The sequence below is a fragment of the Pholcus phalangioides genome, unplaced genomic scaffold (assembly GCF_987345545.1).
Source record: "Pholcus phalangioides strain wild (caught in Gottingen) unplaced genomic scaffold, Ppha-v1.0 ptg000003l_1, whole genome shotgun sequence".
In the NCBI taxonomy this organism is placed as follows: domain Eukaryota; kingdom Metazoa; phylum Arthropoda; class Arachnida; order Araneae; family Pholcidae; genus Pholcus; species Pholcus phalangioides.
Genome location: NW_028301596.1, coordinates 29,662,713 through 29,683,837, shown reverse-complemented (window position 1 = coordinate 29,683,837; position 21,125 = coordinate 29,662,713). Strand labels below are relative to the sequence as shown.

The window sequence follows — 21,125 nt, the reverse complement described above, 5'->3', positions numbered from 1 at the left end:
AAGGATTTATTTTCGATTCCTAACTAATATAATTACTGAACCTGATTATGATTGCAAAACTATTACAAGTCTGGATGATATAAGTGCCTTTTTTACGTCTTTACCAGCCAAGTATAGTTTAAGTATATTTCATAAAAATAATTCAGAGTTTGCGAGCAGAATTTTCAGGTTGTTTAAACAAAATATCTTTATTAATTTTTTCTGAAATCTGGATTTATAATAACGAAGTGAACTTGTATAATAAGTTGGATGCTTTTCAACTCGTTTTTCTGTTGTAGGGAAAATAGCAGGTCAGGGGGAATCGCAGTCTTTGCTCGGAAAAATCTGGGTTTTTATCAGATTGATATTCATTTCACAACGGCTGAATGTATCCTATTATTCAGTGGGTAATTTAATATTACACTTTTATCTGTCTATCGTTCTCACCAATTCACAATAGCTGACTTTAATAATGAGCTCCAATCTGTTTTATCCAACCTTAATTTCGATAATATTATAATTATTGGGGATTTAAATATAGACATTTTTACAAACAGTATTGACGTCCATGATTCCTGAACTGCCTAAGCGAATATGGGTTTAAGTGCCTGATAAATAACCCTACTAGAGTGAGAGATACATCCACTTGTATCGAATAATAACCCATCCACTATTTCTTCTGTAATACTTGTTAATAATCTAACTGATCATTTTCCCATAGTTATAAAATTGAGCCATGACACAATTCCAAGCTCTAAAATTTCTGATTGCAGGAATTTTACAGTAATCGATAAAAATATGCTTCCTAATTTTCTAAATAATTATAAACACAAAAACCAAAATAAAGCTATTGTTTTGCCAGATTCGGATGATACTCTAGAACTTGCAAATCAATTCAACACCCACTTTGATCGTATAAGCCACAATACGTCTTTATTTGGTAACAATGATGATTTTAAAAAATACCTTGCGCCTACCATAAATTCCTTTTCTTTTTTTGATGTAGTCGATTTTGAGGTACATAATACTTTAAATTCTTTCTCGAAAGCTAATTCCTATGCTTACGATGGAATTAATATACATTTTATTTAAGAGTTTGCTGCAAATAATGTCGCATTTATCACAAAGTTCATAAATACCTCATTTCAACTTGCTGTATTTCCTGAGTCACTGAAACGAGCCACTATTACTCTTGTTTTTAAAGCTACCGATAAAAATTATCTGCTGAATTATACGCCTATCTCAATTGTACGGTTTTTTCTAAACTTATTGAAAAAATTCTTTCAATTAGAAGATATAATTTTTTTGTATTCTGTAAATTTTTTGCTAAAAACCAACTTGGTATTTTAAAATTACGATGCTGAAAATGCCCTTTTGGCTTTTTCGAAATTTATTTATAATGACATTGACGAGAGCAAATTTACTGTTGCAATATTTTTAGATATTTTGAAGGCTTTTGACAATGTGAACCACGATGTTCTCATTCAAAAACTCAATTTCGCTGGTATTCGTGGTCATTCTAAATTGGTTCTCTTCATATTTATCTAATAGAAAACAAAGTGTCGAAATACAAGATAATTTGAGTAATTATGTCCATATAAATAGAGGAGTTCCACAAGGTTCCATATTGGGTCCTTTGCTTTTTCTGATTATTTTTCATTAATGACCTATGTAATTTAGAATTTGACTTCCATGATGACTTATGCCGATGATTCTGTATTAATGTATTCATGTGATGATCTTGACAGTCTTAAGAATCATATTAACCACGATTTGATATTAATTCAAAAATAGTTCTATGCTAATAATTTAAAATTAAATTTACAGAAAACAAAATACGTTAATTTCAATCTTATGCAATCTGATTTACATCTTAATCTTAAATTTCACACCGTCGCTTGTGATTTTCAACTTCATTGAAATTCAATTCAAAAAGTAAATAGTATTAAATACTTGTGCTTAAATGTAGACAGCAAATGAAAATTTCATGTTCATGAATTACTTAAAAAGCTTCGTTTTGTTTTATATAATTTTTATTATATAAGTAAGAAAATTTCCGCTAATTTTTTGAAAGACCTGTACTATGCTTGGTTTTATTCACTTATAAATTATGGTACAATTATATAGGATTGTGATTATAAAATTAGTTTATTGCCTTTATTTTAATCCAAAAAAGATTTTTCAAAATTTTGAGTCGGGGTCAGTTTCATTCTCTTCTACAATTTTTAGAAATCTTAATCTACACTGCTCAAAACAATTAGGGGAGCAAGCAAAAAAGTGAAGAAAACCGTGCGAGACAGCCACGTATTGGCATACAATGGATAGTACACGTGTATCAATGCGCAATACAGAAAAAAGACGTAAAAAAAATTTGGAATTAAGCTTTAATTCTTTGAAAATATGGAAAAAACATGAAAAGATGATTTAGGGCAACAATTTGGTGACATGTAAACGATAAAAAAAGTACTGTTTAGACATGATGCATGAGTTTTAATAGGGCGTGTGGTCTCCTCGAACAGCTAAGACTGCTGCACACCTGTTTACCATGGATGCGATGAGGTTATCGATCAGACTTTGGAGAATACTGTTCCACTCCTCAAGAAGTGCAATCTGCAAGTCTCGGACAGTAAAAGGCGGCCTTGGTCGCGCAGCAATGCGTTGTCCGATAGGATTCAGGTCAGGAGAGCACGCTGGCCATTCCATACGCTGTATTGTTTCAGCTTCACGCATGTTCTCCACCAGACGAGCTCTATGCGGTCGGGCATTATCATCCTGGAAAACAAAGGAATCTCCAATGGCTCCAGCGTAAGGGATGACATGAGGTCACAGTATCTCGTCTGCATACCTTCGGGCCGTCAAAGTGTCATTCCGAATGATATGCAGGTCCGTACGTCCGCCTATGCTGATTCCACCCCATACCATCCAACCAGCTCGTCTGTATTGTAACCTTTCACGAACGAATGCGGGGTTATTTCGAGTGCCCCTGTCCCTCCATACCAGAACACGTCGGGTGTCACACTCCAGACTGAATCGGGACTCGTCTGTAAACAACACTTGGCTCCAATCATGTTGCTCCCAATCTCGATGTTCAGCAGCCCATCTTCTTCGGGCCGCACGGTGGCGTGGGGTCAACGGAATGCAGACCATTGGCCTACGTGCATAGAGCCCTCCCTCATGAAGCCGATTACGTACTGTTTGGCTGGACACCTTTCGTCCTGTTGCCAAGAGCAACCGTCTTTGCAGCTGCGTAGCATTCTTTGTTCTGTTTCGACGGGCTGTTAACCGTACATACCGGTCATCAGTTGCTGTAGTGGCGCGTGGCCGACCTTGCCCTGGTCGACGTCTAACATTTCCTGTTTCTTGGAATCGATTCCACAGCCTTGCAACAACACTTCTGGCGACTCCAACAGCGTCCGCGACACTACGTTGTGTTTGCCCGGATTCCAGTCTGCCTATAACACGCCATGCCATGGATTCCGGTAAATCACGTTGTTGAGACATCCTCAAGTCAAAATACCTCAGTCAAAATACTCAAGTCAAAAATACTGCGCAATCGGATTTCACAGTTACGGCAGTAAAACAGACGTTTCTGCAACATCCCGATTTCTGCCCTTATCTCCTTTTTCTGGTTTTTGACGTCATGAACTTTGATTTGCATATGGAGTTTCCTTTTTCCGTTTCCTGCTAGGCTTTAAATTATGGATGATTCATTTTATGTTACTTATCGGTATACATCTTTGCGTAATTTTGTTAAAACCATGTGCTCCCATAATTGTTTTGAGCAGTGTACTTCCTTTACACCATAATAATGCTCTTTTTCGAATTATTATTTTCTTAAACCGTAATAAAGGCTTATGCAGTTTAAAAGATAATGTTTCCGAGCGAAGACCTCATATGATTTACCGTATTTCTACTTTTAGGAAAGAAATTTTTCGTAGGCATTTTTATTACTCAGCTCCGAAATTATATAATTCACTACCACTAGAAATATAAAATACACCCACACACGCGGCATTTAAAAACCATTATTCAAATTATTAATTTTAACAGACGATGTAGACTCTTATTTTGACCTTTACGAGGAGCAATAAAATTTATTCACTTTACCTTTGCCACTTTAATTATGTATATTTTTCAATTAAAAAAAAATTTCTTGTTTGTGTTGTCTATGCATGTGTGCGAGTTTCATTTTTTTTTCATATATATTTTTTATCTAATGTTTTGTTTATTTTAAATTTCTCGTCATGGATTAAGAACTTTGCCTTTTTTATGTGTATGTTTTTGGTTGTTGATTTTTTATCTTTACTCTTTTTTTTTTAAATTTGACATTGATAATTTTGTCTCGTTTATGTTGTATATGTGCCTTTTTTTTAATGTTCATGTCGTATGTTTTATATATTTTATTCATTAATGATCATGTAAATTTTCAATCATCCGTACAGGCAACACAGCCTCTGGGTGATAAATATGTTTTACAAAATTAATGTTAAATCTCTGTTGAAAATGAATAAATTTGATTTGCTTCTATTGGGGGGGGGGGGAACTTATTGTTCGAACCAAGGGCTCCCAACACGGGACATGATTGATGAACGGCAACGATAGTAAGGAACGTAGTAACCTTTTCAGTAGAAAAGCTAGCCGCGCGACGATTGCCCATGCTCCCGGTGATGTATTAACTAGCACTATGCACAACAAACTCCACTCTCGGCGTCACAGCCATTGATGGAAGATGAAAAAGATGCAATTTTTTCCCCCAAGACTATCCTACATATGCTTCGTCGGATTCTTTCTATAGATTTCAATGACCATACCAATCAGGAACAGCCCAGGCTACATCACTGTGAGTAATATCAGTCTTTGCTAGGGGCTGGACTGTCTTTGGAAGATTTTTATTTATAAAGGCAAAAAACAATTTGATAATAACACAGTAATGTGATCGTTGGCAGCTGACAGTAGAGTTTGATGATCACTCTATTTGTCGGATTCACTAGTGTTGGCTCCTGAGGAAATGGCCGCGGCTTCAAATCAAAGTATTCCGGGATTTTACTAACGATTTCAAAAAACAGACTTTCTTCGAATTTAGAACATTAACAAGCGTAGCCTAAATACGACTACTTCCCTCTACCATCCCTTAATTCAATCTCCACCAATACTACTGTTGTCATACTTTTTTAAGCTTGACGTTCTTGTTCTTACAAATCGCTCGTTCGCTCGAGCACAAAGTCACGTTACATTTCTTCCTTTTCAGCGGCTGTTCAACAGCTTCCTACACTAGCAAAGAACTACTACTAAACCAGACATGCACCTCATCCACATTCCTCTGTGGAACTTCTAACGAATTGGTGCGTGTTGGAATGCGTGTGTACGTGTTATGACCCTAACGTAAACTTTGTTTCTATGTAATGCTTGTTATGTGTAGTGCTGCCACTGCATCGACTGCTGTGGGTGGTGAGACTACACGTTATAGGTCGCGAGTAGGAGCTATGTACCTACTGCAACTCAAAATAGGGGCGAATAGCCCTCCAGAAGATCTCTTCATTATACGTGTTGCCGACTAATAATGAGAAGATATTGAGGTCTGTGCGGTCTACCAATATGTACATCGGCATCTCGAAAATGTTCCTTCCACTTGGAGTAGTATAGGTGTAGGATCGGTTTTTTTTTTCGCAGATTATTCAACGCCGAGACCCAGCCTACATGATGAATCGAGACACCTGGTTTCCGACGTGGAGACCACGCCCCACAGAAGGGCTATTTTGATTTCGAAAATATGGGTTATTAATAGAGAAGGTATTTGAATTTTTCTATCATTTTTTTATACAGGATGTTTCACGAAGGACACCTAACTTCGAAATTAAATAACTCGAAAACGGTGATAGATAGAAGCATGAAACCAATGGTATGTTTATTAAAAAAAAACTAAGAATCTGATACAGAAACCTAAAAAAATTATTTACAAATCGCGCCGATAGATGGCGCCGCAGGCGGCATTGCCATTAGTAGACCTCGTTACATTCACATCAAAAGCGATTCAAAATGTGCACCTTCCACACATGTCGCAAACGAAGAATGATATTGTCAGTGACTCTAGTGTCACCGGAAATCGACACACAAGCTTGACAAATAGCCTCCTCCAGTTAAAGGATTGTTGCGGTAAACAATCTTCTTCAGTGTGTGTCCAACAGAAAGTATTCGCAGGGGGTGAGGTTGGGTGAATACGGAGGCCTGTCCATGCCTTTTCCCTTAACTGTCGAATAGATCATCGAAGTATTCGTCCAGAAAGTCAAAAACTGTTTGTGTACGGTGTGGGCGAGCCCCATCTGGCATGGTCGATCGTCCAACGCTTGTTGAGTGGCGACAAATTGTTTCAAAAAGCGCAATGAGTGGCGACACCATCCAGATGAAAATGCGCCTCGTCTGTAAACCATATTCGGGCGACATCGAAACCAGAACCATCAATCATATTGAGCAGCATCTCAGCGAAATCCTCTCGTTGTCGTTCAGTTCGAACTGGTATAGCGTGCGGCATTGAATCTTGTACGGAAACTTGTAATGTTTTCCGCACGATTCTGTACGTGCTGGATGGCGTGATTCCGGATTCAGCTGCAAGTCTGCGGACAGATTTATTCGGATGACGCTCAATAACAGCAAGTACCGTTGCATTTTCAGGTGTAACGACAGAGTGGGTGGGACCCACATTTCCGACTAAAGCATCTGCCACGTTGCCTGTCTGGTGAAATTTTTTGAATAGCTCACGAATTGTTTTCCCATCTGGGCCTTTTGCGACTTGAAATCGCGTTTGAAAACTTCTCCTTGTGGCAGTAGGGCTGTGATTTAATCGGTGGTACTCCAACACAATAAACACACGTTCTTCCATGGAATACATCGCACCCAATTTCTTTCACTATACGCTAATAGCGGTCACGTTTCAACGGCGAAATCTTCGACGACTGATCGCTCTCGATGCAGGTATCTGTAATTCCTCCTGTGGCGCCATCTATCGGTGCAATTTGTAACTAAAATGTTTAGGTTTCTGTATCAGATTCTTAGTTTCTTAATAAACATATCACTGGTTTCATGCTTCTATCTATCACCGTTTCCGAGTTATTTATTCTCAAAGTTAGGGGTCCTTCGTGAAACACCCTGTATGTTCATGCATATTATGTATTTTGAAACAGAATTTTCTGCTTTTTGGGATCAATTTAAATAACATTTTTAAATGACTTTCTTTTTGTCTTTACTTCACCTCTATCCCTTCATTTTTTTATTTTTCTCTTTCATGGATACCGTGTTCTTCGAAAGCATTAATCCAGGGGGCCTTCAATGAATGGCCTGCGAAGGCACATGTTTTCCTCGGAACTTTTTGCAGTGGCCCGCCGATGTAAAGCTTATCAGAATTTATACAAATGGTTAAAAAAAAAACCCCTCAATGAAGAAATACAACCTCTGACAATAAAGTTCGGTGAATAGTCCTGTAACATTAACGTAGATGAAATGTTAACGAAAGTTACCTTACTGTCCTTCGAAATAGTCACCTCCCATTACTATGCACCGCTGAGATCTCCTATACATGTCCTGGAAACTTTGCAAGAAGTCTTCTTTTGGGATGGAGTTCAAAAGCCTCGTCACGTTTCGTTGGATGTCAGGAATATCGTCAAATCTCTTTCCTTTCAAAGCGAGTTTGAGTCGTGGGAATAGGAAGAAGCCTGCAGGATTGAGATCTGGCGAGTATGGTGGATGTTCAATTTGCAACACCCCCTTTTTTGCCAGGAACTGTTTGACGATATTGGCTGTGTGAGGGCGAGCATTGTCGTGAACAAGAAACCATGAATCTTGGTGTGCGTACTGTGGTCGTACCCTGCGTAGACGTTTCATGAAACGGGTCAAAATTTTCTCAATGTTTTTGTCACTGACGGAGGTCGCCGGTCTTCCGCTACGGGGGTTGTCAGAAACACTTTCCCGGTCTTCTCTAAAACGGGCGAACCACTCGTACACACACTTCATGGACAGTGCTTGATCTTCATAAACACGTACCAGCATCGCGTGAGTTTCTTTCGATATCTTGCCAAGCTTAAAAAAAAACTTTAAATTGATCTTTTGTTCGTTCATTTTCCTGTTCTCAGTTAAGAACCAACGCACTAAACCAGCACTTTGTAAAACTGAACAACGGTGGCGGCAGATGGTCAACACCTGCCGCTACGCATGTGTAGCGTTTTGCTTCTCCAGTGTTGCCAGATCGGCCGTTCTGATTTCATTCACCGAACTTTGTTGTCAGAGGTTGTATATTCCAGAATTGATGAAAGAAATACAAAAACAACGCCACAACAGGCAAAATGCCCAACGAGGTGGCTGATAAAAAGATGTCCATAAAAATATGGATGTCATATATTTCAAAAATGATTTCAAAATTATTTTTAGAATTTTTTTTATAACTAATGCGAGAATTAATTTCGAAAACAGTGAGAAATAAGTTCAGAATTTGTGAAAAAATGATTTCGCAATTCATAATAATTCATTATTATGACTATTTTTCATCAATTATAATTAATTATATTCTGGAAGTATTTTCATCAATTATAATTAATTATATTCTGGAAGTATTTTCATCAATTATAATTAATTATATTCTGGAAGTATTTTCATTAATTATAATTAATGAAAAATACTTCCACAGTTACTGAAGATCCATATTTAATTAAACAATTTCTCAGGATTAAAGAAAGTGCATGCCAATGGAAAAATAATCTCATAAATAAAATTCTCCACTAATGTGGGGCTCCCTGTGTTGAGGCCTGGGTCCCGTTGGATTCACCCGTTATGACACCACTGCAAGAATTGATATGCTAGCTAGATACAGTACGACTTGTTGGACCTTGGGTTACATGGAATATTTTTTTGACCGGCATGTCCGCAAGATTTACTACTAAGTCTTTACCCCTACTAGTCAAGATTTACCCTTAATAAGTCTTTTAAGTCGGGATCATACTGTAAAAGATTTACAAAAGTTCATTTATAAAACTTGAAAAATGCAACCAATAAGCGAATGTAATCTATACCTTATTGGTTGCATTTGTCGAGTTTTATAAAAAAATTATATAAATCTTTTATAGTGTAATCCCGGCCTTAGGCTTCTGTTGTGCATTCCGTCCGCCAAATTGTTGAAGAGAGCTTCAGAGCTTCGCGAATTTGTCACATTCGCGTCCTTCAAGGTAGTTTTGAATTCCTGCATGGTTCGAGGAGGAACTTTGAGCAATACGTCTGCCGAGTGCATGCCAGTCGTGCTCAATGGGAGTTCAAGTCCGACGAATATGCCACATAAATGGGTCGTCCATTTCGCGTGATCCACCTTTTTTTTTTAACGAGATCCTTCATTTTTATTTTCGCCGTTAAATTGTGATTTTTAAGTTTTCTTAAAAACGTTTGATGGTGATTGATTTGATGAATATGAATGGGGTTGTTGATTATAATGCAATAGAGAGCGGCGTCTAATTTAATGTGTGGTTTCTCAGTATTTCTCGTCGGTTGCACCTGCTTCCCCGCCTTTTTTTCAATGCCCTTATTCCTTGAATTTTTTCGAGCCTCTCTGAAAATTGATAGTTAATTTTTTGATACTTCGTCTGTTGGGTGGTTAACCCATACATACACTGTTACCCCTCGAAACACGTGGTCGGTCGTCTCCTCTTTTTTACTCGTCTCGATAACATCGCTGAAAAAAAACTATAATTTTTTCCTCGTTATTTCTACACACCGTAAAATTCTGGGAACGTGGGACGTCGTCGGTTCTTTGGCTTTTCTGAGTATTTTTTAAATTACTTCTTTTGGGTAAGATTTTTAAATCGAACGTGTGTCACTGACACTTCTTATCTCCATTCTATCTTGATCCGTTTTCTTTAGCGTGGCATTATCACCTTCTTCATTTTCTTCTGAAAAAGAAAAAAAAAACATTCGTGGGGTTCGAAGTAATCGTGTGGAATGAATGCTAAAGCCACCCTGATTCATTCAAAACGGCACTTCGTGAGAGACGAATTTTTTTAGCAACTTCGAGGCAAACCGCAATTTGATCGAAATTTGATAGCAAAATCCACCAGATTTCACTTTCATTGAACTCTTTACAGTGCGACATCTTCAGTCTACTTCAATGATTCACAAAGTGGCTCCTAGCGTCGTCGTCAAACTGTCAAGAATATAGATGCATACCAACATAATGATTAGTAGAAAATCAGACTTCTCTCGACCTGTCATGAAAAGATTGTGTGTCATTGACCATCAGGAGCAAGGAGACAGCTGGTAAATGATCACTAGGCAAACTGCATGTAAATTGCAATAATATCATTTGCTTTTATCGGTGTTATGATGGCTAAATAACTCGTTGCAGATAAATGATGGTTAGACCATCACCAAACGATGAACAAGTAAGGCCGTTGGTAAACCATGGCTGAGGGAGGACTAATGGCAAACGGTTTCTAAACAAAACTACTGTTAAACGATGGTTGAGTAACGTGATTGGCAAACGATGACTGACTGAGGTTATTGGGCAAACGTACCTTACTTAGGCAACAGGTAAACGATGGCCGAGTTAGGCCTCGTTGTAAACGATGTGTGACAAAGGCGACTGTGTACAAAAGTAAATGGTGTAGGAGTGAGGCGGTAAATGACAAACACTTCCTCCACAATTTAAACGTAATTAAACATTTATTACACAATTAAAGAAAAAGTAACAGAACCTACAAGAACGGGACAATACGAGCGGACCGCATGACTGCGTTGCTTGAGCGGCAAAGACGCAAGTCGAGTTTCTGCATTGCGCGTTTTTTCTATTGCGCGGATAACGCCATCAAGTGGTGACGCTGTGACCACAGGGGTCATTAGAGCAAGGAAACCGAAAGTGTGAGTATTACTGCTCTACTCCATTTAGAAAACTGATGAACAAAAATGACTTGCCTGTACGTCACAACAAGACATGCGTGGATCCGGGGGGGGGATAGGAGCGATCGCCCCTCCTAAGAACCGAATAATATGGGAAAATTTCTCTCCGTGTTTTACGAGACACAATTATGGACAAATATCTTTTCAATTGTGGGTCCCTCCTGACACATAGCCCTGAATACGTGCCTGCCTCCGCTATTTCCACAGCTGAAGATATCTGCCTCGACCGGGAGAGACGAGTTTTTTCCTTCCTTAAAAAATTAACATCTCAAATAATAAATATCTTCACAACATCCAGTCTTCCGTATATCTTGTATTAACAAGTGGAGAGCGACATTCATGTCATATAGTATGGATAAATTTGTCAGTCACGTAAAATATTGGAAGATCCCACGAACCTACGCAATAAGTCGCCCCTCCGAACATATCGCTCTGGATCAGCACCTGCAATTAGAGGAAAAACTCAAAAGTCCGAAATAGTCATTTCCCATTTTGATCAAGAGACTTGGCCGATTCGCGAAGTGGCCAGACTTGGGACATTAGCCACTTAACGGAGTACTTTACGATGCATTGTAATTTTTTTCACACGAATAAAAATTATTCGTTTTTATGCTCCGTGAAGGATAAACCAAATGTTTTTCGATCAAGCGGAGCGTGGGGGAAACAAAGAGATAGATATTATCCTTCTCTTATCTCTCATCACCTCAGTGAAGAAGGGAAACGAGAAGAGCTCGTTTACTTTCTTCCTCCCTAGATGGCACTCGCTTCGTTGCAATTTTGCGGAAATAGGTTTCAGTTTTGAGTTCTCACGCTGTCTTTGCTAACTTTCGGATTTTGCACGTGTTCGCAAATTATTGCTCCGAGGGGGGGGGGGGGGAAATAGAAGAAAGCACGTATTGCTACTCTCAATACAAACGTACAATCTTTGGCCGATTATCATCAAATTTACTGCTTTCACAAAACAGGACATGAAAAAGACTAGAGGACATTTAACAAAGCTCACAAATGCCCAAAAACGCCCCCAAAATTGAGTTTAACATTGAGTTTAGGATCATTTACTCGTGCTGTGATTTCCAAATAATGCAGACAGAGACGTTTTTGATTCTTTATAATGGTTTGATTCTTCTTTTTAATGCCCAAAAGTATGGAAGAAACAAGGTCAGTGTTGTGTCCAACGACGGACTTTTCTCGGGTAAAAAAAAAATTCTTCGGGAATAAATAATTCTCTTCCTCCCCAAAAGTAGAGATTTTTTTCAATTGCGGTGAAAATTCGAGAGGTAGAATTTTTCGGGAGACCAAGAGAAAGAATTAGAAAGAATTACGGGAGCCTCCTTTTTGTAAAATCCTGGGGACTTGGCAGTGATGAAATAGGGCAATGTTGGTTGTTAATTGTGTTGATCGACCGATTACTCAAACGACACAGCAGATATTCGAAACAGGAGGTAGATAGTATTCAAAATGATAGTATTCAAGTACGAATTAAAAAAAGGCTTACCTTCACAAGCGTCGGAATGTTTGGCTTCGAGAAGAAAGCCGTGTTCACAAGCATCCTGCATCATATGGCACCAAGACTCGTAGGTGTAGTTGTTGGTTGCGCAAAGCTTCTCTTCGCTCTTTGGGAAGTTGCATCTCTTGGGACAAGTGACGCAGCGTGGGGGACCCGATGGATCGACCAGGCATTTCTTACCCTTGCGACATCTCACCGTGTCGCACGTCGCTCCAGCTGCGAAAAACAAACTGAACGTTACTAGGATTATTTTTGGATTTCCTGTCAATTTCCTAACAGGGCCGTCTTAAGAGCATCATGGGCCTCTGGGCGAAGTGAGTTTTCTAAGACCCCTACCTGGCTAGAAATGCCTGCCTACCGATTTGCATACTCACTCTCGAAATTTTCGCTCACATCTCATTTTCATGAGGCCCTTCTGCACTTGAAGTACCCGGGTGGGCCCATGCGTTAAGACGGCACTGTTTTCTAATACACTGCATACGATCTTATTCGAATTCGACAGGACAGGATTTTTTTTTTAATGTGTGTGCAATTAAGTATGCGCGCTATTATATCGTTTTGGATCTGGTGTCCTTCTCGGTGACGTCGAAATTCCTATTGACGCAATAACCATTTCGAGATGTTCACGAACACGACTCGAACTTCTTAAACCTAAGGGATCAGTACGCGTTGAAAATCCTATTGTCCAGCTGAGCGATTACGCATTGATGTTATCCTGTCATGCTGTCCCTCCTTGCTTCTCTCTGCCTCCCTTAGTGTTTACTAAAATTTTTGATTTACGATGTGTGTAAAATCGTCCATCAAATGAACTCCCCTTCGAGTGGATTCACTCATACAAAAACGCGTGTCAAACAATTCGCTTAATTCATGTAGCAGTTGCAAAAAATTTATAAGTAAAATACAGTCGACAACACACACATTGTTTGTGTGTTTTTTTGCCCATCCGCAAATTATTTCCTCTTATTTATGTATTTTATCAAATTATTTCTGTTTATTTTTACTTTTTGCCGATGAGCAGAAACTATTTCTTATTTTCTCCGGTCTAAGAAATTTTTAATTATTTTTAGATCTAGTATGCTTGTGTGTGGTGTGATTGTATTGCTCGTTGTCTTGTCGAGAACATTGCGTAGAAAATTTTCTTCAGCGAAAAGGAGTAAGCAGTTCTACATCACCACTGTGGTTCCCAACTTCGAGGCGATCTCCCCGTTAAAAAAAAGTCTCTCCACAGAAAGCAACAGGCCTACAACGGTACAATTATTCAATCATTACACTTCATGCATAGTTTGAAAACTTGATGTCAAATGACAGCACTACACATGACAAGCATTACAAAGAAACGAACTTCAAGGAAGGTTCACTACACGCACATTCCAACATGTACCAATTCGTTAGAAGTTCCACAGAGGAATATGGACGTGTGTGGTTTAGTAGTTCTCGACATCACCAATCTTATAGATGTGTCCCTATATGATTTTCATTTGTTCTGGCCTCTGTTAAAAAGCCTTGACGATACGTGATTAAATGAATAACGGTGAGGACGAACTCCGTTGTATAACAAAATCATACCACGCGGAAACATGCCGAGCCCAGCCTTCATGACGCTTGTACAATGTCTCATGATTATCACACATGCACCAAAAACAAATGTAATGGTTGATTCAACAATTTCAACTACTGCATCCATCTTCCTTGGAAAAAGTTGGATGCGTGTCTGAGGCCAGGTTCACACTGGACAGATACTATAACGACACGAACCGGTTAAAAAACCATGAACTTAAAGGTTTTTAACCAATTTGTGTCGTTGTTGCTGTCATATCGCTTATCGTATCGCTCAGTACTGGATTTCCCTATAAGCTATACAGGCTACAGCCTAGGGTCCCAAGGTCTGTAGATGGCCTCATATATCTCAAACTGTTATTTCTTTGGAGAAATTGCTGAAGGATGAAATATTAACACATTGAAGTAGGAAGTATAGAATTTTGTTACCTCACATTACAAGTGCTTAAAATGCTTTGTCGTATGTATTAGGTCCATAAATTACTATTTATCGTATATTCAACACAAAAAAACAACGACAATTTGTCGTTGACAAAGGACAGCTGGAATTGGACACGAAATGGGCCCGTTACTTTCTAGGCTCCGTCAAACCTGAATCCGACCTTGATATCGCTACAGGGTGTTCTGCGCGTGATTGCCAAGTGTGACGAGACACAAAGACACCCTGGCTTTCTTATGCAGTAGATAGAAGTAAGAGACGTTTGACTTTCATTTCTTTGACAGTTTTTCATTGGTTTTTTGGCTAAAATCACTCCCCAGTCAGTTGTACGATATGATTGAGCTGTCGATTCTTTGGTTGGAAATTTCGATTCTGTAATCGAAACTTTTTTTTATTCAAGTTAGAAAAGAATGGCATCTTTCGATTTTAGTGAGTTCATCAGTTGGTAACAGATACGACCGACGTCCCAGCATGTTGGCGTTGGCCGCTTCCGTGGACATTCGATTCGATCTTTGCTTGTGACAGTCTATTTCCGTGGAGTTTATTGAAAAATTGTATAATTGTATATTCGTCGCAGTAAAATTTGGAAGTACTTCTCGGGGAAGAAATAATTTCGAATGGTTCCATCTCACGGGCATTTCCATTATTTATTAAGTATTAGTATTTTTTTGAAATCGTTGCACTTTAGCGCGGGGCTCTTAATGGCGCCAGCCTGGCTGATTCCGGTAACGAGTGAAAGAGAAGTAAGTAAGTGTATGCGCCCTGCCTAGCTTAGTGCATAATAGTGACATTGAAACGAGGCTCGGCCTTTTCTCTTTTAAAAAAGAAAGAAGCGGGGCTCTAATTTTTTTTTATTTCATTTTATTTATTTTTTATTATTATTATGTATATACAGTGTATAACATATTACGGCTTCTGGCGAGTGAGTGACCAGGAGAGAGAAAGAGAGGCACGTGGAAGTGCGGTAATTATTGCGATGCAGAACGGACGGGGGTCGAAACAGGTGAACTCGAAACCATTCACTATGGCATTTACGGCACAAGTTTATGTATTCTCTCTCTCTCTCTCTCTCTTTCATTCTTTTATTATTTTGTTCTTTTTGAAAAAGGAAAAAAACAGAAAGAAAAATTCTTTTAAATCATTGTTTTTGCGAAGGTAGGTAATGGCGCCGTTCTTGTTATTATTATTTTTGGTTTTCGCGTTTCAATGACCTTGCGAAGGCAAACGACTTCCTTTGCTCCTTTTCTTTTCTCGTCAACGAGAACGAGTTTCATTCCAATTTATTTATTCCTTGTTTTTTCTTAAGCAGCTTCTTCACAGGTTGTCGCTTCTTATTTTTCATTTTATTATCTCTCTTTCGTAACTGGATGTCGTAAAGAAAAGAAAAAGAAATGGGACCACTTCCTTGTAGTGGCTGCTGCCATATTCACGCATTACCTATTCCACACCCTTCCTTTGACCATTTATTTGCATATTTCACGCTGCCACCCTCCCTCCTCGTTTTCCCTCCTCCAACATTTTTCGCGTCGCGCATCTGCTTCTGGAACGAGACGATTTTTGTCCGCTAACTTCCCGATCGGTACCTGCGAAAGTACTAGGTTTTGATTACTTATGTATCGAAAAACAAAAGTGAAATATAGATTTATCCTCTTGATACATTAAAAGGAACTTCATATCATCGATTATATCTGGTAATAACTGGTATGTTGTTTAAAACAAAAATACGACCTGGTAAGCGTGATTTGCACAAAATATTCCGATACTCAACGAACATGGCTGTGCAGCTTTAGTGTAGAATTTAACCTGGGGATTTTGAGGCCCAGTGCGAAAATTTTTTTTGTGGCCCTCCATAGTATCTGTATTCATGGAGGCTTGAGAACCACACACATCCCCCCCCCCCGTTAATATTCGAACAGGAATATCTAACGGGATCATGTAGGAAAGCGGAAAAACCTCCCACGAAGGTTCAGAGAGTTCCATCAGGCGCGGAGACCTAACACATTCTCCCATTGCATCCGCCACCCATCCGAAAAGGACGAGAAGGTATAGTGGTTCTAGTTATTATATAACAATTCGGGCAATAGCTGTGGACAGGGCTGTAACTGGGGTGGGGGGGAGAGCAAGCGGGTCTGGTGACACGGACACCGAAACAGAAGGGACGCAACAAATTTCACCCTTCAACCTCTTCTTCAACATTTCTGGGGGGGAGGGGAGCTAAAATGCGTGCTTGCCCCGGCTGACCAAGCATCTAGTTGCGGCCTTTGCTGTGGAAGCTGGACCAGCATCTCGCACGCCCTTTATCGAAGAACATAAAACATCAATATATAAAATAATATAAGAATACGGGCGGACGATGCGACATCACGATATTCAAGAGAAACAGCTCTATATCACAGGCATAACAATAAACGACAAAAAAAAAGCGAATCAATAAGGAAAAACAAATAAAAGGTTACAGCAATATACGTATATGTAACAGCCAAAGCCCGAAGTGCGGCCGATTCGCGAAGTGGCAGATCAATTCGTGAAATGGTCGAGAGGTCTGACCAAAGTCCGATTTGCAAAAATGATTTGGGCTTTGGCCGGCCAATTCACGAAGTGGCAGGAGATCCTTGGGCAAAGTTCCATGTGCTGATGTAAGACGGTCCGGTAAGCACCAAATCCACTTTTTTTCATCGCCAACGGCTGATATATGGTTATATATAATAGTTATATAGAATCAGCTCCATATGACGAGAGAGGGAGAGAAAAAAAGGAGGAATTTGAGAGAAAAACGATTTGCATAATAATATATAGATATGTAGTTTTTGTCAAATTTTGGAGAGAAAAAAAGAAAGATTACGGCATCGCGCGTGACTGTGATATGATGGATTGCCATAGATAACGTGGGCATAATCATCACGAAAAAATACTTTAACTTGGCGAGCACCCCCGAATCATGTATTTTGTTATTGGGCTTTGACCAAGTAATCTCCGGCCACTTCGCGAAATGACTGACCAAAGCCCGAAATTATGATATTGGCCGGGTCAATTTACAATGAAGTTGGCGAACCGGCCAATTTCTGGCTTACGCAGTAACATATACGATAAGAAAATGTTAATTTCAGGGTGGGACAAAATAAAGGGGAAGTCACATTTGCATATCGTGAATTTGCACGAATGTGCAAATTTTCACTCTTTCTTTCATTAAATGGTTGGATATCTTATTTTGCAAGTTTTGCTTGAAACGCGAATATGTGTCCCAATTGAAACACGTTTTAGAAAAATAACTTCCACAGAGTAACATGGGCAGAGAGGAAACATTCAAACGTTCATTTCCCACATTCTCCCCCCCCCCCCACCAAAAGACATTGCATTTGGGGGACGATATCACAAAGCGAAACATATGAGATAATATGGGGGAAAATGAGAGTGCTTGCCACTTAAGGCCCCTTTCACACGGAGCGGATGCGGGTCCGCATACCCTTTCAAACGAGCGCTGAAGATGCGGACGAATCGCCCACATCTTTAGTTCGAAATTCGTGCTTAAAAACTGTTTTTTCGCAATTTTTCTAATTATTTTTCTCCTTCACCCCTGATTCAGTGCCCATAGGCAGCCTAGAGGCATTCTTTGGTGGTTTTTATCATTGAGCCTAAAGATGCCTCCATTCCGATCCTCACAAGTAGTCGATAGGAGAAAATATCTTAAAATATTTTCAAAAAATTTTGAAAAAAAATCTGTCTTTTCGGAAAAATATGAAAGAAAATTCCAAAAACATCCAAAACATTCGATGTTCCAAAAAAAAAAAAAAAAATTCAGCAAATATCAAAGAATTTGCAAGTATAAAAAAAAGGAGGGCTTGGGACTTTCAAAATGTCTGTGCTTAGAAATATTCACATCACAATTCTGTCTTAGGCCGGGATTACACTATAAAAGTTTTGTAAAAGCTCTTTGATAAAACGTGAAAAATTCAACCATTAAGATCACCGGTTGCATTTGCTTGAATGCAACCGATGCACTTATTGGTTGAATTTTTCAACTTTTATAAAAGATCTTTTACAAAACTTTATAGTATAATCCCGGCCTCAAGTACGGATTACACTATAAAAATTTTATAATAATTCTTTTAAAAAAGCAACTAATAAATTTATCAGTTGCACTTCAATTTATTAGTTGCTTTTTTCAAGTTTTATAAAATAACTTTCATAAACCTTTTAGAGTGAAATCCCATCCTTAGATTAGTCTCACTTCTGAAATATAAAATTTCATTTTTTTAAATTTATAGACCGAATATCGAGTAAAATATACTTGTAGGTATCGAGGGAACCACCAAAAATATTCAAGCGCTAGGGTCTTCAAACGACTTAATCCGGCCCTGAGTGAACACCGTACGTGGATAACACTGTTACCCTCACACTACAAATTCATAATAGATGGGGCCCGTTAACAGTCTGGTGTGGGGGGGGGGCACTAAAGACCCCCAGCCTATATGTGGAGGCCATGAGTCCCCGTGCTGAGCCCGGATGAGACTCGTTTTTAGATAGTCCTGGGTCTCCCTTAAAGTACACGTAAATTCTGAAATCCAAGAGAGAACCCTCACTTCTCTAATGGATAAAAAATTTCCAACTATCACGACACAGAAGAAACGTTCCCGTACAAGAACTGACATATTCTTCAACAGAAATAATCATGATCATTAATCATAAGGTGTTCGCCCACGTTGTCGATGAATATCTTCTGAGTACAAAATCAAGCATACATCCTCAATGATTTAAGTGAGCACCATGACCCCCCTTCCCTACAAGGGTAGGCTTGGCTATTCTCCAGCACGGGGACTCGTGACAAATCTTATTATTATGATTATTTTTCTATACTGTAAATTCATTATATATAAAGGAAAATCACACCAAATTCACCAATTACACTAGGGTATTATTAATATACCAAAAAAATATATAAATACCAAATACAGGGCTCCCACTCGTCCTACTTTTCCTACTTTTTGGTAAAATGTCCTATTTTTGTCCTACTTTCTAGTTTTTGCCTTACTTTTCCTACTTTTTTTTTTACCAAATCCTATCGACAAAATTTATATAATTGATTTGAATTGAGCAGGAAATCATTGATATATTGCCAAATATATTACAAATGTTGGAGAATGCAATTAATGATTCTGAGCAGAAATTTTTATCATTTTTAAGGTTATTTATGGAGGGGGGACCATTTGGATGATTAATTTTTCATTTGCCTTAGTTTGAGGGTTCAACAAGTATAGTAGTCATTAAAACTTCTGTCTGGATGGTAAAATAATTTTGTATTTATTACTTCATGGTCTTGGACAGTAACTTTCATCATTCAAAATTATGGTGCAAACAGGTGAAACAACAGTTTGCATTTCAAAGCAGTTGGATACATAGGCCTATTCTAGGTTTCATGATTCTGATGCTCCCAATAGTCTTCTCCCAGTTGTCTTCTGTATTTTCAAGCCATGAAGAGGCATAAACAATATTTACAATGCTCAGCAAAGAGCTAGAAATGGAAGTTGTCAAAATGATTACACTGGCATATTGAACAGTAAAATGTGAACAAATTCCTTTAAAAAGTAATGGACAATGCAGTAAAACTATCTGGTTCACCTTGCCTTATTTACATCAGATCTTCTAATCTACACATTTTGAAAGTGGTCTCGAAGGAGCGTCATTCTTAAAAAACGTACGTGTTCAAAATTTGCTGTGCATTGTCGAAGAGAGTTGACAAGCTCTGCACCTTGGAAGACTCCAAAAAAGAATGTAATATATACATATGAGGAGAGACAGCAAAGAATTATCTGTGGTTGCTAGTGCACTGTTTTGGCCGAAAATTGGTTTTTTAACCAAGCCATTTGTCATTTTGCTTTGGCTTGAGTCAATCTTATAGGAAGCTGAAATAGTGCTTTGAAAAAAAAAAGTTAATTTACACACACAAAATTAAATTTTTTTTTTTGCCAAAAAAATTTTTTTTAGGGATTTTTTTCCATTATGCTATAATTATGTTGTCTAAGGGGGTTACGCCCCCCCCCATCCTACTTTTCAGTCCTGCGTTTTCCTACTTTTTCTCATTTTTTGAGTGGGAGCCCTGCAAATAACTTGGTCGAGGCAGCCTGGCTCTAGGTTGTGGGGGCACCGATATTCTCGCGGGGAAAGGAAAAACTTTATTCTTGCAATAAATGTGCCCTCTTGTTTTTTATTTCCAGACTAGCTATAATACCCGGAGCTGCCGGCGTTTTCTTCTATTACTGGGATGATTGAAAAAAGTGACAAACCATTGTAAAGTCATATGCACGTCTGGAAAGCATTGTTGGGAACCACGGTAACCAAAATAAACATTCCGAAAGTGACTGTTGGGGAGGGGGCCCAGGAATCATTGTTGCCCGATGGTTTTTCGCCCATTTCGGGCATTTGTCCAGCTCTGACGAACTTTTAAAAAAGCCTACGGTTCAATCCCGGTCGCACAATTCCATTATGTACACAGGTTTTAACCTGGGATACGCTCATTGGCCAAGATCACAATGACGTCATTTAAGATCGAGGGAAATTCTAACTCCGAAACTTTCTCGTGACGAAGAGCCGAACATTACCGATTCGGAGCTATGGCTGTTACGTTTGGCAACTTATCGCCAAACACCAGGATTCATTAAAGATCACGAAATATTGCAAAGATATAAAATTTTATAGCAACATAATATGATTATCATAGTA

General features: G+C 38.7%; 1 protein-coding gene across 1 annotated transcript in view; it reads right to left on the bottom strand.

The window, feature by feature from the left end:
- The window catches only part of LOC149088373 (follistatin-like), a 113,300-nt gene that overhangs the window by 6,222 nt on the left and 85,953 nt on the right, over positions 1–21,125 (bottom strand). The window contains exon 5 of the mRNA XM_089247449.1: positions 12,401–12,628. Coding sequence (XP_089103575.1) covers positions 12,401–12,628 — 228 coding nt within the window. The remainder of the gene's footprint in view (positions 1–12,400; positions 12,629–21,125) is intronic.